Source organism: Microtus pennsylvanicus, chromosome 17, assembly GCF_037038515.1.
Source record: "Microtus pennsylvanicus isolate mMicPen1 chromosome 17, mMicPen1.hap1, whole genome shotgun sequence".
NCBI classification, from domain to species: Eukaryota; Metazoa; Chordata; class Mammalia; order Rodentia; family Cricetidae; genus Microtus; species Microtus pennsylvanicus.
In genome coordinates this window covers 29,014,099-29,037,588 of record NC_134595.1, presented here as the reverse complement: position 1 = coordinate 29,037,588, position 23,490 = coordinate 29,014,099, and the positions used below count along the sequence as shown (strand labels likewise).

The window sequence follows — 23,490 nt, the reverse complement described above, 5'->3', positions numbered from 1 at the left end:
TTCTATTGTGCAATTTCATGTCAGGAAGAAGGGCCTCTAGATCCAGTGAACATAGCCTTTCCCCTGAAAAAGAACATAACGCTTCCTACCATAAAGCTAAGAAGGATCATAGCATGAAGCAGCTTGGTAAGATCACTCGAGCAGTAGTGAAGCTGGGAGGGCGTGTCTGTGCGGAATAGTCAGTGTCTAGTCCTTTGTTCTGAGTGATTTCTGACCACAGAGGGTGGCCACCCAGCGCCTGCTCCTGTATGATATCAGGCCTCATCTCCAGAGTGTTTCCCGGGTTACAGTAGATGGGGATGGACTGTGGGCTCTGCCAGGCTGCCACAGTGAGCTGCCACATCCAGCTTTATGTCAGTCTTGGACTGAAGTTGCCCATCTGAACCTTCCGTTCTCTCCTGTGCAGAATCTAAAGTATAAAGAGCCTGTTGGAATGCAAACCTATGTAAGGGAAGGAAGAGGAACCCAAGAGAAGCAGGAATGAGGGACTCAGGCAGGAAGAGCCTCAGGGAGCCAGGGCATCAGCTCAGAGCTGCCTGCGGAGAAGTAGGCCTTGTAGCAGGCCACAGGAGAGACTGAACTGCTGCAGGCTTGCGTGCCCACGTGGCAGAAGCCCAGCAGTAGACTCGAGTGGAGAGAGGGGCAGTGGTTGACTAGGGCCCACATCAGCTGGTAGGACCCTGAGAAACTGTCCTCTTGACAGTATGGGCTGCAGGTGTGTGCAAAAGGCCTGGGTGGATTTTATACAGGGTAAGGATGAGATTTGGCTCTGGAGGGTGGGAGTGGAGGCCAGAAAACATTAGAGTTTGTAGCATTGAGAGATGGTGGTGCTTGATGAAATAATGGCGGCACAGCCCCAGAGCCATGGTGGGAGCAGGTAGGAGTCAGGGATTCGGCAGTACATATGATGGATTGGATACCACTAGTTAGAGAAGAAAGGACTCAAAGGGAAGACCCACCTGGGAGACTTGGGGCACAGGTGCTGGTTGGTGGGTTAGATGGCAGCAATCAAGTTTGCGATGTCTGAAGCAAGCGGAGGTGCGCATGTGTGCGTGCACAGACTGTGAGTCAGTTAGAGCATAGTGAGGGAGTTATAGAAACAGGAGACCACAGATGAGTGCTCTTAGTCTGCAGTGCTGGCCACAGTGCAGCTTTAGATAGTCCTGAGCCCAGATGCATGGAGGAGCAGAGAGCCTGCCAAGACTCAGATGGGAAGATGGAACAGAGGAAAGGTTGGAGAGGGTATCCTGAGTGCCAAAGGAAGGACATTGGAGGGGACTTTAGTCTCCTAAGGGGTGCCTGGGCCAGCTGAGAGTTGAACACTGGACACGACAGTCTATTGGTGACCTTGGTAGTAGGCCCTGTAAACCCCAACTAAAGCAGCCCAAATATAAACGCCTCTCAGCATTTTAATCTGCTGTTAACTGTTTTATGTCAGGAAGGAAAGAGGATAATATTTCAGCTAAGATTTTAGACTCCATAGTGTCGGGACTAAATGACGAACCAGATCAGAAAGCGACAGCTTCAGAAATAGGTAAGAGAAATGCACCCTTCAGTTTGACTCCTCTGGTTTTGATACAAACAGTTCCACGTCGGTAGCGCTATTAAGAGAGACCGTACTTCAGTCTAAATTCTTTATGATTTTGATACAAAATATTTACGTGTCAGTGTAGCCATGGATTATTTTTATTCTAAGCACCTTAATTCTCACCATAGTTTCCTCCTATGTACTGAGGATCAGATATGACTTACCTTCCAGTTTGATTTAATTTGCTATGTTACATGATAATTTTCTTAAGCAGGCATGAAGTAAATCTTTAAGGCCTCCCCCGCCAATATTTCCGTTCTTTTGAGACAGCATCTCATTCTATAGCTCAGGATGGTCTCAAACTCATAGTGATTTTCCTATCTTAGATGCTGGGATTACAGATGTGTGTCACACTTAGCTACATGCCTTTCTGTATATTACATGCACATGCTAATACACATATTTGACAGGCATGATGTATGTGCATAACATGTAAGGTGTAAGTCAAGACATTTTGCTCATCTTTTTGTTTTGTTTTGTTTTTTAAGACAGGGTTTCTTTATGTAGCCCTGGCTTTCCTGGAATTCCCTCTTATAGACCAGGCTGGCCTCAGACTCAGAGATCCACCTGCCTCTACCTCCTGAGTGCCACCACCACCCTTCCCTTGCCTATCTTGGTGCTGAAGTTCAGTGAGATAATGTGATGGCTCCGTACAGTTACAGTTTATATCCCACCGGCTCTACTTTGTTTCATTCACAATTCTCTACCATTAAGGCTTTAACAGGTGGGTCAGTGAGCTGGCTCAGCAGGTAAAGATGCCTTCCGCCATTCCTGACAACCCGAGTTTGGTCCCTGAAACCCACATGGTAGAAGGAGAGAACTGGCCCCTACAGGTCATCCTTTGACCTCCACATGTGTGCTGTGGCCTCCACACGTACACATATGCACACACCACACTCTAAATGTGTAAATTTTTTGAGGCCTTAAAGACCATGTCTGCAGGCATTGTGACAGTCATTACAGTTAAAGCTGGAGAGGAACAGAGTGTGCAAGGTCACACTCACTGCCAGGCACTCCAGTTTCCTGTAGCTCTAAAGCACATTGTTTAGAACTAGAATCTTTAGACACAGAATCCTTGAATTGCACTCAACACCAATTTTGATTTTAGGAGAAGATAACATTTTTCTGGGTTTAACCTGCCTCATACCTACCAGATTTTGTACAGTTGTTTTCCTTTTGTGTGTATTGTCTGTATATGTGTGCTTGTGGAGGGCAGAGGTCCACATTTGAGTATCTCCTGCTGCCTTTTCCCTCTTTTTTGACTTATTTTTATTTTTGTGTGTATTGGTGTTTTGCCTGCACTTATGTCTGTGAGGGTGTCGGATCCCCTGGAACTGGAGTCACAGACAGCTGTGAGCTGCCATGTGGGAGCTGGGAATTGAACCCAGGTCCTCTGGGAGAGCAGCCAGTGCTCTTAACTGTTGAGCCAGCTCTCCAGCCTCTTTATTCCTTGTTTTTGAAACAGGGTCTTCATTTCTTTCAGACTGGTTGGCCAGGAGGCTCCTGGTATTGGCCTGTCTCCACATCCCTGGTGCTGGGATTATGGGAATGTGCCACCCTCCCTGGCTTTTTATGTAGGTTGTAGGTATCCAGGCTCAGGCTTGAATAGTGTGCAGCAAACAGTACAATTCTAAAAATATAGATGGCTGGCTTATCTGTGCTTGGGGACCTCTTGGAACTCACATCGTTAAGAGGGATGTTTGGACCATTCTGTTCCCTTATTGGTGAGAAGATGCAATGGGAAAGTCATCTGTGGCTTCCCCAAGCTGCCAGTCTTGGTTGGTCAGATGCAAGACTCTAAACTGGGGCAGTCAGTGTTCTTATTGGCACTGTAACCCCATCTTGTAATAATGTTTATTTTGTAAAGAGCTTTTCCCATCTGTCAATGCGAATGTGAGAGCCGGGAGGGCATCTTTGCCTGTTGAGCTGTGACTCCTCACCCAAGACCAGTGGATGACCCCCACCTCTTCTGCTTACCCCCCTGGCTTGGAGCAAGCTGTCAGGTGGTTCCCTGAGCCATGATCTTGAGCCTTGGTGTTCCTCATTGCTTTGGGTCTGGAGAAGCTGCTCTCAGAGTGAGATGTAATCTATTTAAGACTGACAGCTCAGCGGGACTATTGATTTAAAATAAATAGAAGCCATTCTTAGGCTTATATTGAACAGTTTATGAATCTTTATCTACAGGTGTGAAATCATAAGTTCTGTCCTTAAGAAGGGTGGTCAGGGTGCGGCTCCTATGCTGCCCGTGTGTGGTAGGGTTGATACTGTGGATTTAGATAGCAGTGGTCAGCAGCAGAGCCCTGGTGTGGAGGTGCCCCAGGCATCTCTTCCCCAACCTGTCTGCCATTGAGTCCTGCTGCTACACAAGCCAGGAACTAGCTCTGTGCCACCTGCCTGGTTGCCATCACGGTCACTAGCGTTGTCTTCCAGCACAGTTGTTTTGGAATTGAGAATTTACCAGCAGCTGTGGATTCTTCAGTGCCTTGCATGGATATGATTTCCAGATCCAATGTCCCGATGTCAGCTGTCCTTTCCCTGTGACAGACTTTTATTCCTAGTTCTTCAGAGAGGAACTTAGTCCAGGCTGGCTGGGGACTCAAGATCCTTCTGCTTCTGCCTGCTTGCCTGTGTTTTCAAAGAAAGCCGCCAGCTGCTGGCTGGCCGGTTCATGCACATGACAGTTCTGCTGTGGTATGCCAGAAGGGAGTGGATGGGTTTTGTTCCCATTTCTCTTCTTCAGGTGTGTTGAGCTCACCAGGAGTCTACCCATGAGTACCTGCTTCTGGCGTACTTGCTGTAGTGCGAGCTTGCACCATGTGTGCTGGTCTCTCTAGTTGCACATTTCCTGTTTTTTCTGGCGCATTAAGCCATCGTTTATTTTGCTCACTTTACCTCACTCATTTTGTTTCATTGCTATTATCAAAAATACAGCAAAGCACAGCAGTGCAGCTCACCCAGTGCCTAGTGAAGTTTAAACCCTTTATGCTTGCTTTACCTTAGCTGTGGATTTTTAGGAACGGTTACAATGTACAATAAAAACATCGTGATAATTTTCTGTAAACACTTCAGGATGCAGCTCCCAAATCCAGCACGACAAAATAGACATTCTCTGACATAACAACTTTGGACAGATTTATTTTCTGATTATCATTTAAAATCCAAGCTGTGTTCTAATTTTTTAAAAATTATTTTCCACTGTTTGAAAATGTGGTTATGTAATCAGATTTAACAGCAGCCCAGCATGCTAGCTAACACCTGTGCAGAACCACTAGTACAGCATTGGAGTAGTAAAGACTGTTAAGAACACCGGGAGAGTGCGGCTGTAAGCCTGACTGGAGCTGAGTCCGCAGGACCAGTGGAGAGAACTGACTCCAGAAGGTCTCTGACTGCCACGTGCTTGCCCACACCTGTGGGTTACATCTCTATCTCTCACCCAAATGATAAATACAATTTAAAAATCTAAAGAGGGCCAGTGGAAGCTGAGCATAATGGTGACTGCTTGTAATCGCATCACTTGGTGGAGGAGGCAGGAGGATCTGAAGTTCAAGGCAACCTTGGCTGCACGTTGAGTTCAGGGGCAATGTGGGCTACATCAAGCAAACTTGTGTCTTAAAAACAAAGCAAAATAACCTCACTCCAAAAACAGTAAAAGCAAACAAATAAAACCCAGCAAAACAAAACCAGTGGAGCTTGAGAAGGGTAAGATTCTAAAGTGTCTGAGCTGAGAGGTAGGATGCTGGCTTAGAACATACCAGGCGAGGCCAGGCCTGGATCCCACACCACCCCCAAAATCAATAAACTAATAAAGGCAGACAGACAGACAGAACAGAGCCCCGGTACTGTGGGCTTCCCATAGACAGAGAGCGGTGTATTTGTACTTTTCACTGTGATGCTGGGTTTGGTAGACCAGAAATGCTGGCACTTACCAGGGCAGTGAGGCAGCTTGGCCTGAGTGGAGCTGGTGCAGTTGGCAGTCCGTAGCCGCAGAGCTTGCTTGCTCCTAGGTCTTAGAATTTCATGCTCACTCTTTGGCTGTGCTCTATGAAATGTGTGTAGTTAGTTCTTGGTCACTTCATTCAGACTATTAGGGTAGTATTTTTTGTTTGTTTGTTTTGTTTTTGTTTTTCAAGACAGGGTTTTTCTATAGCTTTGGAGCCTATAGCTCATGTAGACCAGGCTGGCCAGATTGAATGGTTTTAAGAAGTTACACAGTTGGGTTTTAGGAAGCAGACTGTTTTCAGGGGCCCTTGATGGGTCAGTTTCAGAGTTGCGCCCGCTGCCATGCACAGTCTGCTCTCTGAGCCCCTCTCTCACCCTTTTGTTTTTAATATGGGAAGTATTTACTTCACACTATGACCTTTTCCCATTTTTAAGACTTGAACATTAGTGGTCAACTGACAGTATCTGGGACTCTTTAGTGTGTTGAGGGATGTGTACCACAACACATTTGCTCTTTCTTTCTTGATGTGCTGGCTGTGCGAAGCTTGGCTCTCAGGCCTGGCTGGTGGGAGCCGGTATAAGTGGTTCTAGGGTGGGGAGGTAGGGCCAGTTTGCTTGGGTGGGGCGTTCCCTGAGCCCAGCTGACCTGAGGTCCAGGCCACGCTCACATCCCAGAGCCGCATGTTCTCAGAAGCCACCCTGTCATCCTTGGCATGTGGCAGGTGTGAAAACACAGGCGTGCAAGTGCTGGGCAGGCCGTTAGTCTCTAGCCCTGCAGGGCGCAGTCTCGTGCCCAGCTTTGAACTCTTTGTGTCAGGATCTCAGAAGCCAATACTAACTGAACTAGTATTTCAGATGATAACTCAGCTAGTCTGTGGCGGGAGAGCGCTGAGCCAGAGCCAGCAGTAAAGCAGAAAGGTAAGAACGACCCCTTCACAGCTCTTGGTGGGAGGAAACTAAGTGGCATAGAGGAAGCCAGCTGCCAGGCGCTGGTGTCCTCTCAGGGGACGGCCCGGGCTGAGTATACCCTCATGTGGCAAGGGAGGCGTGCCTGTCTTCCCCATAAAACAAGGTCATTGCTTAGTAGCACAAGCAGGGCTGTCATGGCCTAGTGTGGAGTGGTGGCATTTGTGACACCGACGGTGTCATGAATGATCTCTAAAACAGGTTCCAGGGCCACTGGTCAGAGCTCTGCAGGCCACTCCTGTTCAGAGAACTTGAGACCCAAAACTGTGGCTGCTGCCTGGTCCTCTTCTGTGGTTCCTGCAGTCTCCAGGTGCACCTTTGGGGGACTGCGAGGGAATAGCCCTCGGTTTGTTCCCGAAGCCTGGGGGCCTCCAGCAGGCTGGGCTTGTGCTGCCATGGTGGGGACAATGGTTGTCAGCTAGGTTAAATGCAGAATATTTGTCTGAGAGCAAATATATATCAGGACAAAAGGCAGGAAATGCATGGGAGAGAGAGTAGGGCCACAGGGGCCACCTGTCCTGGCATTGGTACAGGAACTGAGGTGAGGCTGTGAACATGGGGGTAAACAACTGCACAGGAAGTGATGGAAGGAGAGGGAGGGGAGAGCCTGAGGTGACCTGGCAAACAGGAGACCCTACCAGCCTTCCTGACAGGAAGTGCTGAGTTGGCTGGCCTGGTGTAGCAGAAGTATGCAAAGCAAGACGTAGGCCTAGGAAGGAGAGGGTGCAGCCAGGTTCTTCCCGACTTCAGGTGGCCTTGTTAGGAAGGTTAGGCTTTGGTGTGGAGCGGTGGGAGACAGTGATATCTTTGGTGATTTCAAAGGCCCTGTGTTGATTTAGGCTTGGAGAGAGGGGCAGAAGTGAGCAGAGCACAGCGCAGCCTGCAGGAGGCGCTGGGTCTGTGGGCATCTGAGGACCTGAGGGTCCAGGTGCCTGCTTCTGGGAGTCCCGCATGCCTGTCGCTTGTTCTGGGTCCCCACTGCTGTTTCTTACTGTCCTTCTGTCTGGAGTCCCTACTGTCTAATCCTGACCACTTCCCACTCTGTGCTGTGACACTGGGGTCTCCTGGGGCCACAGAGAAAAGATCCTAGGTCATCTCCCCTTTTTGTGGCCCCAAGACCTCTTGTCTCCCTAAGATTACTTTGTCCAGGAACTCTGCTGTAGCGCTCATGTTCAGGTCAGATTCCAGGGGCCATCACCCCATGCCTACACGTGGGTCCTCACCTTGTGCCTGTGAGGACAGGACTGCTCTTGTAGAGAAGGGCACATGTGAATGTGTATTGCTTTCCCCAGCCAAGGTGCCCCAGCCCTCACCGTGTAGACCTTGTGTAAAGGTGTTCCTGGGTGTGACCCAAGGATTATGTGCCTTCAGTTCTGTTGTCTGGTGGTGCTGGGATTGGAACCCAGGGATGTATAGTTGTTTGGCAAGCTCTGCCACCCTCCGCATCTCTAGCCCACAGCTTTGGTTTGAGTTAACCCTGTGGGAACCTTAGACTTAATGGGCTGTGTTTGTGCCCAGAGCGCAACACTTGTGAGAAAGGACCCTGGGTGAAGGTGCAGTCTAGGCTGCAGGAAGCTGGTCCAGTTAGTTCATTAGGGAGGGCTGGGCTGGTGGTCCTGCTGGCCCCGAGCTGTCACAGCAGATTGTTTCTCATGGCTTTGTGACTTCAGGATTTGTGTCACTTAGTTCTGTGGCACAGTTTCTTCACAGTCCCATTCCTTCTTTCCCATCTGGTTTTTTAAGACAGGGTTTCTCTGTGTAGCCTTGGCTATCCTGGAACTCATTCTGTAGACCAGGCTGGCACTGAACTCAGAGATGCGCCTGCCTCTGCCTCCTGAGTGGTGAGAGTAAAGGCATGCACCACCACTGCCCAGCCACAGTCTTGTTTAATGTGCAGTGTTGTGGTTCTTCTGACCACAGCAGACTGGTGGTGAAAAAATGCTAGAGAAGCGCCCAGAGGACCCTGTCCCTGGCAGGTTCCCAGTTATTGGAGGTGTATTGTCTCTGACTGCTCAGTGATTCACTGTGCTGTGCTTCCCGTACACGAAGGCTAATTTTCTGACGCTCTTCTCTTCTAGGTGACTCTCCCAGTGACGCAGGTGAGAGCGGTTCTACTGTATTTGGTATTGTCATGTGTGTGTGCAGAGTCAATGTGAGCTCTTATTTCTGTGCTTATAAAATATACCAGTGAAATACTAAGGAAATATACCATATGAATTTGAATTTATGTTAATTTGCTGTGTTTTAAGTTTCAGTCTTAGATTGGGTTATACATGTTTGTTTTTTGTTTGTTTGTTTGGTTTTTTGAGACAAGGTTTCTCTGTGTATCCTTGGCTGGCTTGGAACTTGCTCTGAAGACCAGGCTGTCCTCAAATTTACAGAGATTCACCTACCTCTGTATGTTCATGTATTTTAATCTTGAAAAGGCCACATTTCAGGGTTCTTTTCAGAGTATAAAGTTTATTTCTAATGTTCAAATTCGAATTTACCTTTACTTTTTTCTAAAGTATAAATTTCTTTTACTTTGAATACTAGAATAAATTCCATTGTCCTAGTAGTTTGGGTTTGTAACTTGTGGGCTTAATCTTTTTATTAAAATGGAAAAATCTGTGTTTTAGCCAAGTGGTCCTGCATGCTCTTAATCTGATGCAGAGGCAGGTAGAGCTCTATGAGTTTAAGGCCACCCTAGTCTATATAGAGAGAACTAGCCCCTTTGGGGTTACATGGCGAGACTTTGTCTCGTAAACAAAACAAACCTATTTACTGATTCTGAAAAGAATATAGCAGCTACTATAGATAAATTAGAAATGCAGATCAGGGCAGTGAAACGCAAGGCACTTGGTGACTACATCTTTTACAACTGAGCCTCACACGCTTCTAGGCCCCCCAATGTGTGTGACTTTGACGTCTGTCACTACTCTGTGGTTAATTAGATGTTAGGATGAGTCCAGCCTGTGAGCGGACTGTGATTGGCTGAGCGATTGACTGTCTGTCTAGGTGTGCTGATTCTTTCCTGGTGTTAAGTTGTTGCCTGGATCCATCCAGCCCTTGAGTTTTACTCTTTGATTAGTTGGCCAGTTTGCATTAACAGAGCTTGCGTATGCGCATGCCCCGGATGTCTGATTTAGATGTCAGACCCCTTCTGTTTGTCTTCACCAGTGATGGATAAAGAGTTCATTGAAATTTTCAGTCATTTGATTGATGCCTTTTCAAATACTTATATTTGAATTAGTTGGTATTTATATTTGAGTAAATTTTTTTTGTTACTGTTGAATTCTTTTTGAATTGCTGATTGGATTGTCACCTGTTCAGAAGGAGAAGCTGGACCTGCTGGCCAAGATAAGCCCGAGGTGTCAGAGAATGCAGATGTCCCCAGTGAACTTTCCTCCAATCTCAGGTGTGTCCTTCCCCAGTGCTTGGAATTGTGACCACTCCTAGGATGAGCCGTGGTGCTTCCTGCCGTAGCTTCTGCTGCACCCAACACTGTGCTACACCGTAGCTTCTGCTGCACTAGACACTGTGCTACACCGTAGCTTCTGCTGCACTAGACACTGCTACACCGTAGCTTCTGCTGCACCAACACTGTGCTACACCGTAGCTTCTGCTGCACCAACACTGTGCTACACCGTAGCTTCTGCTGCATCAACACTGTGCTACACCGTAGCTTCTGCTGCACCAACACTGTGCTACACCGTAGCTTCTGCTGCACCAACACTGTGCTACACCGTAGCTTCTGCTGCACCAACACTGTGCTACACCGTAGCTTCTGCTGCACTCGACACTGTGCTACACCGTAGCTTCTGCTGCATCAACACTGTGCTACATTGTAGCTTCTGCTGCATCAACACTGTGCTACACCGTAGCTTCTGCTGCACCAACACTGTGCTACATTGTAGCTTCTGCTGCATCAACACTGTGCTACACCATAGCTTCTGCTGCATCAACACTGTGCTACACCGTAGCTTCTGCTGCACCAACACTGTGCTACACCGTAGCTTCTGCTGCACCAACACTGTGCTACACCGTAGCTTCTGCTGCACCAACACTGTGCTACACCGTAGCTTCTGCTGCACCAACACTGTGCTACACCGTAGCTTCTGCTGCATCAACACTGTGCTACACCGTAGCTTCTGCTGCATCAACACTGTGCTACATCATAGCTTCTGCACTCAACACTGTGCTACATTGTAGCTTCTGCTGCATCCAGCACTTGTGTGATGTCATAGTTATCTGTACACAGTAAGCGAAAACTACTTGTATAGTTTTCTTGTACCTGGATTACATGACCATGTTTGGAACATTGTAGCAGTTTGGGGAAGTCTCTAGTAATGGCGAATGTCTGTGATGCTCTGACGGATGGCAGCTCGTCTGCAGAGTGTGTCTGACTGTCATGCTAACAGTGGCATTGGAATGAGTACTAATGTTAACCTAGGTTTTTATTTTGTCCACTGTGAGATGATTGTGTGTTTCATGTCTTATTTTTTCCTTCCAATACTTAGAAGAATACCTCGGCCTGGGAGTGCACGACCAGCACCTCCCAGGGTCAAACGACAAGAGAGCACTGAGACCCTGGTAGGAGACAGGTGAGGCTGCCGGGCTGCGAGGTTTTAGAGAACTTGACCCGTGTTCTCTAGTGTGTGGGCCCTGGGATGCAGGGGTCTTGGGCCTGTGCTGAGAGACTAGGTGGGGTTGTAGGAGGCAGCGCTGGGAAAACTAGCTTTAGAGGAAAGGTGGGGTTAGGTCATTGCCTTAAGCCACAGAGCAGCATGCATTCCAGACTGGCAAAAGAGAGAAGTGTGTGTGTGTTCATGTGTTTGTCTGACCTCTAGATAGAAGACTTTCAAAGCATAAAAAGAGAGAAGAGTTGAAGGCTTAATTGCACAAAGTTAGAAACAAAAGGGGTTCCCAGAGCTGAACATGCCAGAAGGGTAATGGATATGGTGGCTGGGCCTAGAGAAGCTGCCCTGTGAAGAGAAGTCCTGGGTCAGTGTGGCCTGAAGGGTCACATGTGCCATCTGTGTCTATCTTAGAGCCAATGTCAGGGAACAAGGAGTCCCAAGAGCCTTTGTGGAGCAGAAGGACCAGCAAGGCTGGGGCTGAGGGCTGGAGTGGCAGCTGGAGGCTTTGGGTGGTGAAAGGTGGCGTTCTCCCTGTCCCCACTGTTTCCTGAATGTTTCCAGATGCCTGGGGCTGATGACAGCTGGTGGCTGAAGGGCCGCTTCTAATGTCAGTGACTCTTGTCCTGCTTAGGTCAGGAAATGGTAAGACTGTCTCCAATGTGATCATCGACTCACAGAATTCTGACAACGAAGATGATGAGCAGTTTGTGGTGGAGGCCGCCCCTCAGCTTGCAGAAATGTCAGAAATTGAAATGGTTAGTTCACCAGAGGGTCCTGTTTTCAGTAAATATAGTTAGAAATTAGGACTTCAGCTTTCAGTTTATGTAGATACAGTTTTTTCCCCTAATTTTTTAGTAAGCTGTCTTATTTCTTTAGTTTTTTTTCTGGTTTACATTTGATTGATTGTTTGTTTGTTTAATGACGTTGAAACTCAGCACACCTGATCTTTCTCCTTTTCTGCTCAGGTGCAGGCAGGGGACCTGGAGGATGAGGAGAAGCACGGTGAGTGCTCTCTCAGAGATGCAAGTGGCCATCCTGTGCCTAGCTGTGTTCTAGGGTGGGCATTGTTGCTGCCACCATGCGGACCTGGAGTATGGACTCTGGTCACAATGCAATCATGTTTTTTCTGCCCAAGAAATTAATGCCTGTATACACACATAACACACATAAATTGTCCTGAGAATTGAGTTTGCTATGTAGCCCAGGCTGCCTGGAACTCTCCATCCTCCTGTCTCAGCTCCTAAGTGCTGGAATTATAAGCATGTGCTACCATACCTAACTCAGTTTCATTTTCTATTCATATAAAATATTCCCATAGCTTTAAGGTTAAATGTACACAGCGAAATGCGTTAAAAAGTAGAAGTTTGTTTGTTTTTTTCGCTGTTGTTGTTTGAGGCAGGGTCCCATTGTGTGGCTCTGGCTGGCCTAGAACTGACTGTGGGGACCACTTTTGACCATCCCCTGCCTCTGCCTCATGATCACTGAGATTATAAGTGTACACCGCCCCATCCAGCACTGAGGTGTAAGACCTTAGATCTTGTTCTTTCTTCCTGTACTCCCCCTAGGTGCAGGTAAAAATATGAGTATTATTTCCATTTTTAAAAAGCGCGCACGCGCGCGTGTGTGTGTGTGCGTGTGTGTGTATATGTGTATGAACTTGATAGTCTGCTGACTTTCATTCCAGCACAGAGGCCCATTTTTGGCCTCTCTTCATAGTGGTGTGTTATATACCATGTGAGTCATACTTCATCAGCTCAGTCTCATTGAAACATATTTAGGTTAAAAAAAAAAAGCTTTTTTGTTTGTATTTTTTTGAGACAGGATTTCTCTGTGAAACAGCCATGGGTATCCAGGAACTTACTTTGTAGACCAGGCTGACCTTGAATTTACAGAGATCCACTTGCCTCTGCCTCCCAAGTGCTGGGATTAGAGGTGTGCACTATCACTGCCTAGCAAAAAAACACAACAGAACACCCCAAAACACTTTCAAGTATAATATTTTATTAATTGTTTGAGAGTTTCATGAAATGTATTTTGATTAGTTGTGAGTTTGTGCATTAGCCACCATCCACTGCACAAAGAAGCTTCCCTGATGAGGTCTGAGGGCTGACTGTGGGTAGAGACTTCTTTGATGAGGTCTGAGGGCTGATTGTGGATAGAAGCTTCCCTTATGAAGTCTGAGGGCTGATTGTGGGTGGAGATACAAATTAGAGGGCAGTTCGATGCTCTGTCCAGTTAGCAGAAGAGGAAGAATTCTCTCCTGGGACTGATGAACTTCCCAACCATCAGGGCTTGGCCAGTTTTCTTCTGTGAAATAGGTCTTCAATTCAACCAGAAAGTGGCTGTCACCTCCGTAGCATTTGTGCCAGGGTTGCCCCGTGGTGGCCCGTGCCGCACTGGTCCTTGTGGCTCCCAGGGTGTGCAATCAGTCACACCGCTGATGACACCGCCCCCTGCAGCCCACGTGGCACAGTAAAGCAGTATTTCCTAAGCTATTTACACCATGGAGAATTCTAAAATGACTTTAGTCTTCTTGCCTAATCTAAAAGAAACAGCAGCTGTGAGGAGCCATTAGAACTGCTCTGTTTGCAGTGGGTAGTTACATTTGGGGTGTAAATCCACATTTCTTCTTAACTTGTGGAAGAAGAAAAAAAAATCTATTTATTTGTGAAACTCCTCTGTGACACTTTGTGACTAGCCTCTGCCAGCAGCAGGTGGCACTGTGTTCTCTTTTAGCGCACAATAGGAAGACATTTTGATATGGAAAGAGAAAGGATGAGAATTCAGCCCTTTGTCCGTCTTTCCAGTGAGGTCTAAGAATAATAAGTCGCTTCTTGGGGGAATAAGCTTAGATTGAAAACTTCTGATTTTTAACAGGTGGGCTTGTGAAAAAGATCTTGGAGACGAAGAAGGATTATGAGAAACTGCAGCCGTCCAAGCCTGGCGAGAAGGTAAGGAGCAGGGCTGACCTGGGCATTTGAAAACTCGTTTAGCTATCTCGGTGGTGAACAGATGTGAAATCAGTGATCTTGTTCATGTGCTTAAATGCCCTCCCCCGCCCCAACAGCTGACGTCTAGAGAGCGTGGGGCTCTGCTCTGTCTGTGGGTGCTGCTGTGGACTGTCCTGCCTGTGGTGTGAGGTAGCAGCTGCATGGGCAGGCTCTTCTGCTTCCACTCCACAGCTTCCCTTCTGGCCTGGCCTGCTCATTCTCCCTGGCAGTTGTGAGGAGTGGACAGGCTGACCACTGACCCTGGTCATTGCAAATTAAGAGCTAGGGGTTTTCAGGCCTGGTTCTTACTGTGAGTTGAGTTCTATGTTTGTGTGACTCCTAGGATCTTTCTTACTGGTGTGTGTGTGTGTTTTAAACCGTTTATGATACAGTCCTATCTGTCAGCAGCCTCCAGCAAGGTCAGAGGCGAACACGTGAAAGCTCCCACAAAAGAAGGGCTAAGTCCCATTAGTAAGAGGATAGAACTCTAAAATACCTTGACTGAGTTTTGGTGCCTGCGGTGGTTTGAATGCGAATGTCCCCTGTTGTCTCTGACACGTGGATACTTGGTGCTCAGGCGATGGCACTGTTTCAGGAGGTTTAGGAGGTGCGGCCTTGCTGGAGGAAGTGTGTCACTGGGAGGCAGGCTTGGGTGGTTTAAAGACTTGCCCCATCTCTCATTTGCTCTTTCTGCTTCCTGCTTGGTGGTTCAAGATGTAAGCGCTCAGCTTCCTTCTCCTGCTGCCATGTGTTCACAGCGCCATCATGGACTCTGGACCTTTGGGCCCAAATAAATTGTTCTTCCTTTGATAAGCTGCGCTGGCCATGGCATTTTGTCACAGCAGTGGAGAAGGAACTAGTGAAGTATGGAAGCCTTTCCCTCTCTGGAGCTTTGGGGATTTGAACTTGCTGCTGTGGCTGCCTCCCATCATCACCCTTGCCCTTTGATGTCTTCTTGTTATTGTTGTGCTTTCCCAGATATGATGTATATATTATATGTAATGCCTATCTATATTGTGGTTGCTTGCTTGGGATCAAGCTTTGAGTCTCCCTATATATAATCTTTCCAGTCTGTTACCTAACTTTGTGCTAAAGAAGTCCTATTTTTCATTGTTTAAATTGTTTTAAAAGTTCTCTGTTGTGATACAGGCTTGAGCTCTTCTCTGCACCCAGCATGCTGTATTTTATATCAGTCCTACCTGCTGCCAGATCTTCATGGTCTTCTTTCTTCTATCAGTTCTATCTGCTGTAAGGTAGTCAGTCATGTTACTCTTTCTTGTACCTGAAGCATCTGCTTCCCCCTCAAATGTCTGTTCAGGCCGGACTCAGTATGTGTGTGGTGATCTGGTTCCCTGCCTTGTGCAGAGCCAGCTAGTGATAGTGATAACCATCCTTCACACTCGAGTGTGCATCTGACACCATCGTGTTTCTCCTTGCTTTAAGCATTGTGCTTTCTGTCTGGCAAGGTCATTCCAGCTGTTCTCCTCTCCTCTCCCCTGTTTTCCGTGTTGTCTCTGCCCTTACTGAGTCTTGGGCTGGTTCATGTGGCCCTTGTAGTGAGTCTGACTTCATTGGTTCCATGGAAAGTCCGGTCATTTAGCCAGGTGTGGGTCACATACCTTTAGCCTCAGCACTCAGGAGGCAGAAGCAGGTAGATCTCTGAGTTTAAGGTCAGATTGGTCTACAGGCAAGGTTCCAGGCCAGCCAGGTCTACACAATGAGACCTTGTCTTAAACAAACAAACAACAACAACAAAATCCAGCAAAAGTCTGGTAATTTAGATTCAATTGTGTTAGTCTCATTCTTCTGTTTGTTCATTTAGACAGGGTATTGCTGTGTAACTCAGACTGGCCTTAAACCCATGGTTCTGTCGCCTCAGCCTCTGCTGGAATCACTGCTCTTTGTAGTAATATGAGCGGTGGGGCTGCGTCCCCAGCACCCCCGCCGCCTGCTAGCTTATGCCCCAAAATAATTACACGGAAACTGTATTCTTTTAAATACTGCTTGGCCCACTAGCTCTAGCCTCTTACGGGCTAATTCTCATATTTTGCCTAACCCATTTCTAATAATCTGCATAGCACCACTAGGTGCGCTTACTGGGAAAGATTCAGCATGTCTGACCTGGCGGCTTGCTCCATTGCGTCTGCTTTAGAAAGTGTCTGCCCGGGAGAGGGGAGCATGGCGTCTCTGAGCTCACTTCCTCTTCCTCCCAGCATTCTGTTCTGTTTACTCCACCCACCTATGTTCTAACCTATCAGGGCAAGCAGTTTCTTTATTTAATTAACCAATGACCTTCCTCCATCAGCTCTTGCCTGCTTCTGTTTACTTGTTTGGTTTTCATGTACTCGTTCCTTATGTTGATACTGGTATTTGTGTATTGTCATGTCTGTCCCTGTACCCAACTTAAGAGATAGAGCACTGCAAATGCAGTGGGAGCACCTCCGTGCCTGCCAGCTGCCCACAGCCCACACTCGGTCCTCAGGTGCAGGATCTCCCTGCCTGAGTGTGCTGCTTCTCATCCTCCTGTGTGCTGGAACAGGCTTTAGATGTGCATTCCACGCAATGTATAATAACTCTCCATTGAAGAATGGCGCATAAGTGGTCCCATAGTCGGTGCCTCTCCACCACTTGCTTTCTAGTCTCAATACTGTGGCAAAGCACTTACTTACCATGTTGGTGGGTCTGGACCCAATCCTTAACATGTCAGGAAAGAAAAGAAAAGAAAAAGCGGTTTGTCTGTGTTTATATATTCTGGTTCATTTACTTTTTACTGCTTTACAGCATTCCAAATGCAAACCATACTCTGCAGTCCTTTATTTCGTTCTTGTGTTTTTATATTACTGCTTGGTTGTCTGTTTGATGTCTTGCTGTGTGACACTAGCTAGCTGGCTAGAACTTGCTGTGTAGACCAGGCTAGCTTCAAACTTGTACTACTGGGCCCGGCTCTGCTCTTTTCTCTTTGCTGTTAGCATCTCTGTATACTTGTGTGTCTCTGCCTGTTCCTGAGGGTGAATCTGCCAGATGACATCACCGGCTCTCTCAACAAAGCCCCTGGGAGAACTCCACTGTCTCCTTGCTGCCTCTCTTCTTCAGGCTGAAGTGATTCCATTGCAGGCCTCTGCTCGCTCCCCTTTCCCTGCCTGTCCTTCTCTAGGCCCCTGCCCTCCCATTGCTGTTCTGCCCACTGTTTGCTCCTGCTCTGACCTGGCCACCACTGTGTCCCTTGCTAGTCTCTTTCCTTGCAGTCTCTTTCCTTGCTGTTTTCTGAGCATTGAAATCTCAATCTTTTCATCTTTTATTCTCTCAAAGCTTTTTGATTTACTGAGTCAATTTCTTTAATAGTTGCATACATTTTTATAGTTCTTCTTAATTTTGAAGTAACCGTAAGTTCAGTGAGGTCAGGAGAATTTTGTTTGATATGTCAATGTCTGGAGGCTGAAATCCAGCTGGCAATGGCCTAGTCATCCTTCTACATGCCTAACCGATGTATAATATAATCGGTTATAATATGGCTGCCCCAACTCAATTCCTCAGAACTGCATTCCAGCCTGCAAGAAAAGATGAAGGTGAAGGCATGCCCTGCACTTTAGCATGCTTGCTGGCAGTTGGTTCATAACTGTCACAAAGAACACTAGAGAGTATTTTGGCCTCTGTTGGTTTGTTAACTACAGTCAGATTCCATTACCCTTCGTGAAGCTTGGGGCCGGTTTTTAGGCCGAAGCCTTGACAGGTACAGGGTCAGGGGAGAGAGCCGCCTAGGTGGGCTGAGGTGGTCTCCCATGTGGGCATTTATGTCAGGAAGCTTGGCACAAAAGGAGATGAGAAATGGGGTCTTCCAGCTGACTCTTCCGTGACATTTCCTGGGGAGCTGTTTGCCCCATCTGTGTTTGCCAGGCTGTTCTGAAGTACGCGACTTCGCCTGCACTTCCAGGCCTCCTCTGCTTGCCGGGCTGTCTTCATCCCCCTCTGCCCCCATGATGGGAGTTGCACCGGCCTGGACCCTGGAGCTGACCAGCTTCAGTTTGACAAATGCCTCTATTGTCACGCCATTACCACCTTCCTTTTATTCTTTTGGATTCCCTTGAATATTTAGTTTTCTAGTGCTTATCTAGCAGCCTGTCGTTTGTTTGTTTGTTTGTTTTGTTTATTAAGTAAACCAGGGGCTAGAAGGTGGCTTGGTAAAAGACCTTGTTGTGCAAACATGAGGACTGGAGTATGAATCCCACACAAACTTGTAGCCCTAGCACTGTGGGAGGTGGAGACAGGAGGATCACTGGGTCTTGCTTAGCCAAAAACAAAACAAAACAAAAAAACCAAACAAACCATGAGCCCAGGTTCAGGAAGAGACCGTATCTCAAAAGAAATAAGGTGGAAAGTGATGGAATACACCTGACACCTTCCTATGGCTTCAAGTGAGCATAGGCGTGTGCATCTGGACACATACATGCATATTCATTACATAAACACAAAATCAAATCAGTACACTTTAAAAGGTAAACAGGTAAGAGACTGTACATTTTCGCATACTTTATTCTGGGGTCATTGCGAGTGCGTGCGTGCCTGCGTGCGTGTGTGTATTTGGTAGGTGAGGAGTGTGGAGGCCAAAGGTCAACAAGGGTGTCCTCAGTTGCTCTTCACCTTATTTTTTGAGGCAAGGTCTCTCGCTGAACCCAGAACTTACTGCTCTGCTGCACTGGATTGTCAGCAAGCCCCAGGAACCCTCCTGTCTCCACCTCCCCAACATTGGTAGCACAGGCTGTACTGCTGCCGTGGGTGCTAGGGACTGAACTCAGGACCTCATGTTCAGCAGTGAGCGCTTTACCGTCTGAGTAAATCCTCTTCCCAGCTCCATGCCGACACTTTCACCTAAATGTACATCCCACTCAGCTCAAGCACAGCAGCTGCCTGTTGCCTGCAGACTGTGTTCATCCCTCCTCCCTCCCCTCCATCTAAGTGCTTAGCTAAGTGCTTCTGGACCAGACTCATGAATCAGGCGTACCTTTTGTCCTGTCACTTCTATTTCTATTATTTCTAATATTTCTAATCTGGGTATTCCTCCAGCCTGGCTTTGAAGTTCATTGGAAGGAAAGAGATTTCTTGCTGTGCTAATGGACTTGAACTACATGTGATAGAATAAATACATGGATCATATTTACTGTATTATTGATTTTATTATTGTATGTTTATTGTATTAAATGCTTTATGCATTTTCCCAGTTATATGCTTGCTTCTCAAGAGGTTATTTGACTGTTTCTTTTTCGAGGTCTTCAGGTCTTTTTTTTTTTTTTTTTAAATCTTGCTGCCTCTTGGCTCCTCTTTATTTCGGTTTGCTCTGATCAGATGTAAATGCTGTTCGATTTTCCTCTTGTTCAGAGGTAGCTACTGAAATTCTTCCCATGGGTTTTGTTCTCACCGGGTTGGTTTAAAGTCCCTGTGATTTTGCTTTTTTGCCTCCTGCTCCTGTGAATCAGGTCCTGTTGGTGTCCGGTGGGATCTGGTTGTTTGTCACCTGTGACCTGCTTATATTTATTAAAAGAAAAAGATAACAACTGTCAAGAAGTTATGGGTGATATCACAGAGGAGCATTTAAAACAAGGCATGGTGGCATATTCCTGTAATCCGAGGAGCTGGAAGCCAGCTGGGCTGCATGAGACACGGTAGAAAAAAAACCGGGGAAATGTAAAAACATGTTGTATCTTCAGATGCCTCTTAATGAACAAAATAGCCCTCCCGTGTTATATTTTAATTTAGGTAAATAGCCTTGTTCAGTCTGTTTAACTGAGTCTCCTGTGAGGGATTTTGGTTCCTTGTTTGGTCATCTGGGTTGCTCCTCAGATTCTTACTTGGCCACCAGGTGGCGTGGTATCATCAGCCGCATGTCAACTCCCAGGGAGCGGTTCTAGAGAATGCCCTTTTCTGAAGCTCAGTTCCAGACACAAGTGTTTTTATTTTGGCTTCGTTTACCTGTGATTCTTGTATTGCTTGAGTTGATTTCTTAGGGACATTGTTTCCATTGACATTCCGTGAGAGGGGCAGAGGGGACATACTCAGTGCTGTTTCCTCAATGACCTTAATAGCAATAATAATAATTATAATATATTATATAATAATTATAATAATAATTATTTTTATATATAGTATAATAACAGCAGCTTTATTGTAAATAACTACTATTAATACAATAACAATATTAACTATTATTATTTCTAGGATTGGTTTCCTTCAGAAAACTTAAGAAGAGGTCTGTTAGTTTGGGGGAATTTGGGTTTGTTTTTTAATAGAGAGGTCCTTGAGTCTGTGACTGTGCACAGAACATGATCACAGTGTCACATGGCCTGTGCGTTCTCACCTCATCAGTCTTGTCATTCAGGAGAATGAGCCTCAAGAATATGTGTGCAGGGTCCAGGTGAGCTCAGATGCCTGTTGAGTGTCTGCGGCCTTGAAGCTGAGTTGGTTCTGATTCAGAATGATACTGACATTGTTTCAAATCACAAGTCACAGCAGTTAGAAACGAGGCCGCGGTGGGCAGGGGTGTGGAGTGGATGGTACCTGTGTCTCTGTAAAGGACCAGTGCAGAGGCTGGCTGGTAAGATCCGGTTGCTGAAACAGGATCCCGGAGTGTGAGACTGATCTGTGGGGTTTCAACAATGCAATGAAAGACTTCTACTTAAAAAACCATGACTGAAATACTCTCCTAAGCTACGCTTGGTGGCACAGTCCTGTTATCCTGGCACTCAGGAGGTGGAGAAAAGGATCAGAAGTTCAAGGTTGTCCTTGGCTACATAGCAAGTTTGAGGCCAGTTGAGACCCCATCTTAAAACAAAACAAAACATGAAACAACTAACCAAAGACAGATATGCTTCCCCCGGCCCCTGCCTTCCCAGTGCATCGCTAGTCAGTTGTCTCCCACCTGTGACACTCCCTGTTCCCCAGTCCCCAGCCTCCCCTGCGTGTTCCTTCCCAGAGACTGCTCCAATTCTCCTTCCCATCTGGACCCCGCCCTGCAGGAGATCTGCTCCTGCCCACTGTACAGGACCCAGTTGGCTTTCTGTCACTCAACATCATGGTAGCTTGTGCCGTGCTCGACTCTGCTCCTGTTAGAGAGAAATGGTGCTGTAAACGTATGGCTGTTCTGCATTTGCTCAGCTTCTGCAGCAGCAGACGTAGAGAGGCCTACTAATTTGCATATAATATACTTCATTTTCCCCTTAGAAGTAGTTATTACTCCTTTTAGTCATTAGTGTTTTAGTTTAAAAGGTTTTATAGAATCACTCCCGTGTGTGTGTGTGTGTGTGTGTGTGTGTGTGTGTGTGTGTGCGCGCGCGCACAGATGTGTATGCGTATACATGAATATGTGCCCTGTCTGTGCAAGTGCAGATAGAGGCTAGAGGACAACCTCGGGTATCAAGTTCTTCAGGCACTGTCCACCTTAAAAAAAGTTGTTTTTTATGTATATGGGTGTTTTGCCTTCATATATGTCTGTATACTATGTGTGTATGTCTAGTGCCCATAGAAGCCAGAAGAAGGGTTTGACCCCCTGTAACTGGAGTTACAGATGTTGTTAGCTGCCATGTGGGTGCTGGAAATCGCACCTGGATTCCTGAAAGAGAGCCAGTCCTTCTAAGCACAGAGCTGTCTGTCTAGCTTGTTTGCCTTTTCTTACGGGACAAGGTGTCTCACTCACCTAGTAGGCAGGCTGGTTGGCCAGCAAGCCCAGCTGCCTGTCTCCACTTCTGACTCTAGGATTACAAGCATGTACCACCATGCCTGGCTTTCCCATCTCTCTTAACAAAAGCATTTTAATTTGAGGTACCCGTGGATCTCTCTGAGCTGTGGAAAGCCCTGGAAATGTGCTCTGAAGCCCCCTACCTCGCCTTTGGGGTTTCCCCCACACCCCGGTTACTGACACTAGCATAGTCAAGCTCCAGAACGTTCCTGTCACACGATCATTCTCAGTGCCCTTTTATGACTTAACCTGTTCTCTCCCACCTTTTGTTCCAGGCCGTCAGTAGTGTGCGTGCCCCCGCTTTTGTCCTTCTGTCTCTTCAAGCTTGTATATGTGAGAGGACTCAGTTTATAGCTTAGCAGGGTTTTTCCTTTGGCATAGTTCTCCAAGTGTGTTTGTTGCTGTATATCTTCCATCGTATTGATATACCATAGTTTATTTAACATATGTGGGCTATTTCTAGCTTGTGACTACTTTTTGTTTGTTTGTTTTCCTTTATTTTTATCTTTATTGTGGCAGATCTCAAGCTGACCTCAAACTGGCTTTGTAGCTGAGGATAACTTTGACCTTCTGATCCTCCTGGTTCTACCTTCCAAGTTCTGGAATTACAAGCATATGCCACTGTGTCCAGCTTGTAACTAGCTTGAATAAAATGTCAATGTTTATACATAGTTTTTTTTCCGAGACAGTTTCTCTGTGTAGCCCTGACTGTTCTGGAGCTCACTCTGTAGACCAGGCTGGCCTTGAGCTCTCAGAGATTCGCCTGCCTCTGCCTCCCGAATACTGAGATTAAAGGTGTGTGCCACCTCTGCCCTGCTATGTATAGATTTTATTGTGAATGTAAGTTTAATTTTTTCTGAGTAAATGTTTGGATGTTCCTTTGCTAGACTGTCTGTGCATTAATCGCCTCTCTGTCACTGTGACAGAATACCTGAGGAAAACATCTTCAGGGGAGAGAGTTGTGCTTTGGTTTGCAGCTTCTGGGGCTTCCACCTGTGCTGAGTTAGCTCCATTGCTGGGGAGGAGGCGGGGGCGGGTTGGGGGCACAGCGAGGCTGAGCTTCATGGTGGAGAGGGTGTGCTGGCAGCAGAGCACAGCTGCTCACCCCTGCAGCTGAGGAGCAGAGGGAGCGGAGATGGCAGGAGCAAGCTGCACTCTCAAAGGCAGCTCCAGGTGCCGGCTTCCTCCTGCCAGGCCCCACCTCGTAACTGTGAAGTTCTCAAGGGTGAAGAGAGACCCTCTGTTACCCAGTCACCTTTCAAAGGCCCCTTTGTTATTCAAGCTGTAGCCTGGGATAGCCTTTAAAGACACCCCAGACTGCCTCACCAGCAATCACTAGAGACCCAGTTTCTTCTTCCTACACCTGGCATTGCGCTTCGAGCCGCTGTGTTCTTAGACACATTTTCGTGGCTTACTGCTGGCCACGTGTCACCTCCAATGAACCCTCTGTCTCTTGTCCCTCTTCATGTTGGTTTGTCTACTCGCTGCCACTGAACTTTGTGAGCTCTCTGTGCTCGCTGACTGTCCGTGTCTTCTCTGTACAGGGTGATTTGTGCATGCGTCCTCCACTTGTCTTCCCAGCTTCTCGAGGAATCTGCAAAGTACACACTTTAGTTTCTGATAAGTTCTGGTCCTCGGGTTTTCCTTCTGCTGCCTCTAACT

At 47.0% G+C, this 23,490-nt stretch overlaps 1 protein-coding gene across 2 annotated transcripts in view; it reads left to right on the top strand.

Annotated features, from left to right (window-relative positions):
• Nucleotides 1-23,490, top strand: part of Traf3ip1 (TRAF3 interacting protein 1) — a 43,914-nt gene that overhangs the window by 16,667 nt on the left and 3,757 nt on the right. The window contains exons 8-14 of one of the 2 annotated variants that reach the window (XM_075951611.1): nucleotides 6,383-6,445; nucleotides 8,572-8,592; nucleotides 9,806-9,890; nucleotides 10,993-11,076; nucleotides 11,744-11,867; nucleotides 12,078-12,114; nucleotides 13,990-14,063. In XM_075951611.1, coding sequence (XP_075807726.1) covers nucleotides 6,383-6,445; nucleotides 8,572-8,592; nucleotides 9,806-9,890; nucleotides 10,993-11,076; nucleotides 11,744-11,867; nucleotides 12,078-12,114; nucleotides 13,990-14,063 — 488 coding nt within the window. The remainder of the gene's footprint in view (nucleotides 1-6,382; nucleotides 6,446-8,571; nucleotides 8,593-9,805; nucleotides 9,891-10,992; nucleotides 11,077-11,743; nucleotides 11,868-12,077; nucleotides 12,115-13,989; nucleotides 14,064-23,490) is intronic. The other variant, XM_075951612.1, reaches the window with a different exon arrangement.